General features: G+C 31.8%; 1 protein-coding gene across 1 annotated transcript in view; it reads right to left on the bottom strand.

Annotated features, from left to right (window-relative positions):
* The window catches only part of SSBP2 (single-stranded DNA binding protein 2), a 118888-nt gene that overhangs the window by 42399 nt on the left and 73785 nt on the right, over positions 1-2704 (bottom strand). The window contains exons 5-6 of the mRNA XM_012664474.1: positions 1862-1928; positions 1113-1183 (exon numbers count right to left, since the gene is read on the bottom strand). Of these exons, the coding sequence (XP_012519928.1) occupies positions 1113-1183; positions 1862-1928 (138 nt within the window). The remainder of the gene's footprint in view (positions 1-1112; positions 1184-1861; positions 1929-2704) is intronic.

Here is a 2704-nt window from a genome sequence, read left to right as displayed (position 1 = left end):
TGGCATTGGCACTGCCACTTGTATTTATGTGGCACCAATTTGCTCCTCTTTCCTTGGAACCATATGTATATAGGGTTTTTTATGTAATATAGCATCTCCGAAAAATTTGGTTATATGAGCCTCATATTTCAATATAGTTAATACATATTATTGTATGCTGTTTAGAAACATACAAACATTCAACACAAACATATAATACAACATATATTATTGTATGTAGGTCTAAGTCACATTATCTAAGTATTGAGTTCTTAATTCTTTGACTTCTTTGGGCACACAACAAAACATCAATTTAATATTTTTAAAGTAGATATATGAAACAAGCTCCTCAAAGTATCACTTATGATGCTCTTCTTGGAAGGGAAAAATAAATAAATTCATTCTTTTAACCAGCTTTATGAAATGCTAACCTTAGTTTCTTTGAAATACATTATAAAATTAATTTCTATCCCAAGCAATTTTCCCAAGACCGACGAAAAGGATGTTTTAGCTAAAATAAATGATATCCTAGAATAGCACGCTTAAAATTTCACCAACAGCTAGGATAGGTTCAACTTTAATGTATGAAAAGTACATATGTATGAAAAATGTACTGTATGAAAAATAGAGAACCCCTAACATCTGATGTATACTGATAGTATTATGCTTGTTCAGTAAGACCTATTTTAATATTTCTAAATGATTCTCTATTGTTTTCCTATGCTATAAAGAAATTTGGTTGTATATAATAAACTATCAACAGCACTCTTTAAAAGAATTATAGAAATATATTTTATGCTTCTCCTATTTACTATTTTCAATCAACTGGGTTTTATTTAACTTAACCATTTCCTCAGCATAACTAAGAAAAGTGTAATAGTTATCTCTTAGTAACAATTACTATAACGTATTTTCTCAAGTAAACTAACTAAAGGCGTATATGACAGCACCTTGTTAGAATATGGTTTGTTGTTACATCAATTAGACATGTCACAGATGTAATGTTCTTAAGAGCCTAACAACGTTATATCAAGACTTTAAGGCATATACTCGAAGATAGCAAATAACACAGTTTGTTTACATAGGATGAAAGTAAAAAGCTCAGCACCTAGCTTTCTGCACTGATTATTTACCTGTGGTCCTAAGGGCACCATTCCTCTTGGAGGAGTCATTCTCTGCATTGGTCCACCCATATTTGGATGTCCTAAAAAAGTATGAAGATATTAGCAATGTAATGAGCCTGAATGCTAAATTAGAAGTTAGCAGCCTCCTCCCTGCTGGGTGTTACACTGTTGGCTTCCATGGTCACTTTCCCACCTCTTACCACTATCTACCCATGCTCTCCATTTATGTCTTGATTGAAATTTTCTTCCTATTCTGTGTTGAATTAATTATTTCATACAATTTGCTTCTCTTTCCATGGAACAGTACAATAGGGTCTTACATATCTGTGGTACCTAAATATCTTTAAGGAAGGACCTGATTATTGTTAAACTAATCAAGCCACTTGCTGCTTAGCACCCTCTTTTCTTCTGCTCATCTTTCAGGTGGACAATCTCTCCATCTGAAAAAGGCAGAGGAATTCATAAGTGATATAATTACTTAGCCTCCTACTTGTTAGAAGCTATACAATAGGTCTTAGAAGTTATTAATTAAAATATGGATTTTGGATATCTATGTATTCTGTTTCTTATGTTATCACCACACTCACTATCATGCATATTTAAGAGAGTTGAAAATATAAATCATTTGGCCAGGTTACCTGAAGAAATGCAACAGGTTTAATTATGAAAGATGAATACAAATAAAATTTTCCTTAAAAAATAAAGGATTTCCTCTATGGTTCTGTGCATCAATTTCACTTTTACTTTAGGGTAGTCACCTTGTTGTCGAGTTGGGTCCATTCCACTGGGGAGTAACGGCTGACTTCCTGGGACACCACCAAGTGCCTAGTAATTTATTAAAACAAAGTAAAAAACAACATTGTAAATTTTATAAAATAACTACTTTAATAATTCTCTTTAAAATTCCTATAATTATAGAATGCATTTGGGCATGTCTCAAGATTTCTTATATTTCACATTCATTTATAAATTTTTTAGGTCTAGATACCTTGTATAAGTTTTTATAATAGTTCTAAAAAGATTCTACCTTGTCCAATTTTTTGGCAAATAAAATAAGTATCTTGGGGGAACAAAAGTCTATGCAGAAACTGTCCTATTCCTTCCTGAGAAGTATAATGCCTTTTCCAAAAATTAATTTACTAAGGGTATGAAATAACTAATTTTGCTTCTTAAATGTAAGCTCTCTACTGTTTTACTCATTTGGGATTATAATAGCACCAGGACTCAAATGCCAAGGAACCAATGAATTTTTTTTTTTTTTTGTAGTCACATTTTCCCTAGGAAACTATTTAGAAAAATAATACTTCAAATAAATTCAAACAATTTGGCTGTATGGAAAAGGGAATCAGAGCTGAAAAAGATGGATATTGACAGGGCTTGTTTTATGCTAGGATACATACTGAATCACAAGTTTCTCATAGTTGTCTGAACAGCATTTAGAGCTGGATTAAGGCATAAATGACTTAAACCTGCTGATCCTGTAAGTGCATATGAATGCATATATATACAAAATCCTGACAACTGGTGAGAATGTCTAGGAAGATTCACTAATTTATCTTAAAGCAGGAAAGTCCTATCTAGTTAAAATATTCAAATATTTC

The sequence above is a fragment of the Propithecus coquereli genome, unplaced genomic scaffold, assembly GCF_000956105.1.
Source record: "Propithecus coquereli isolate 6110/MARCELLA unplaced genomic scaffold, Pcoq_1.0 Scaffold9, whole genome shotgun sequence".
Lineage (NCBI taxonomy): Eukaryota > Metazoa > Chordata > Mammalia > Primates > Indriidae > Propithecus > Propithecus coquereli.
The sequence above is the reverse complement of the archived record's forward strand: the minus strand, read 5'-3'. Positions and strand labels throughout refer to the sequence as shown.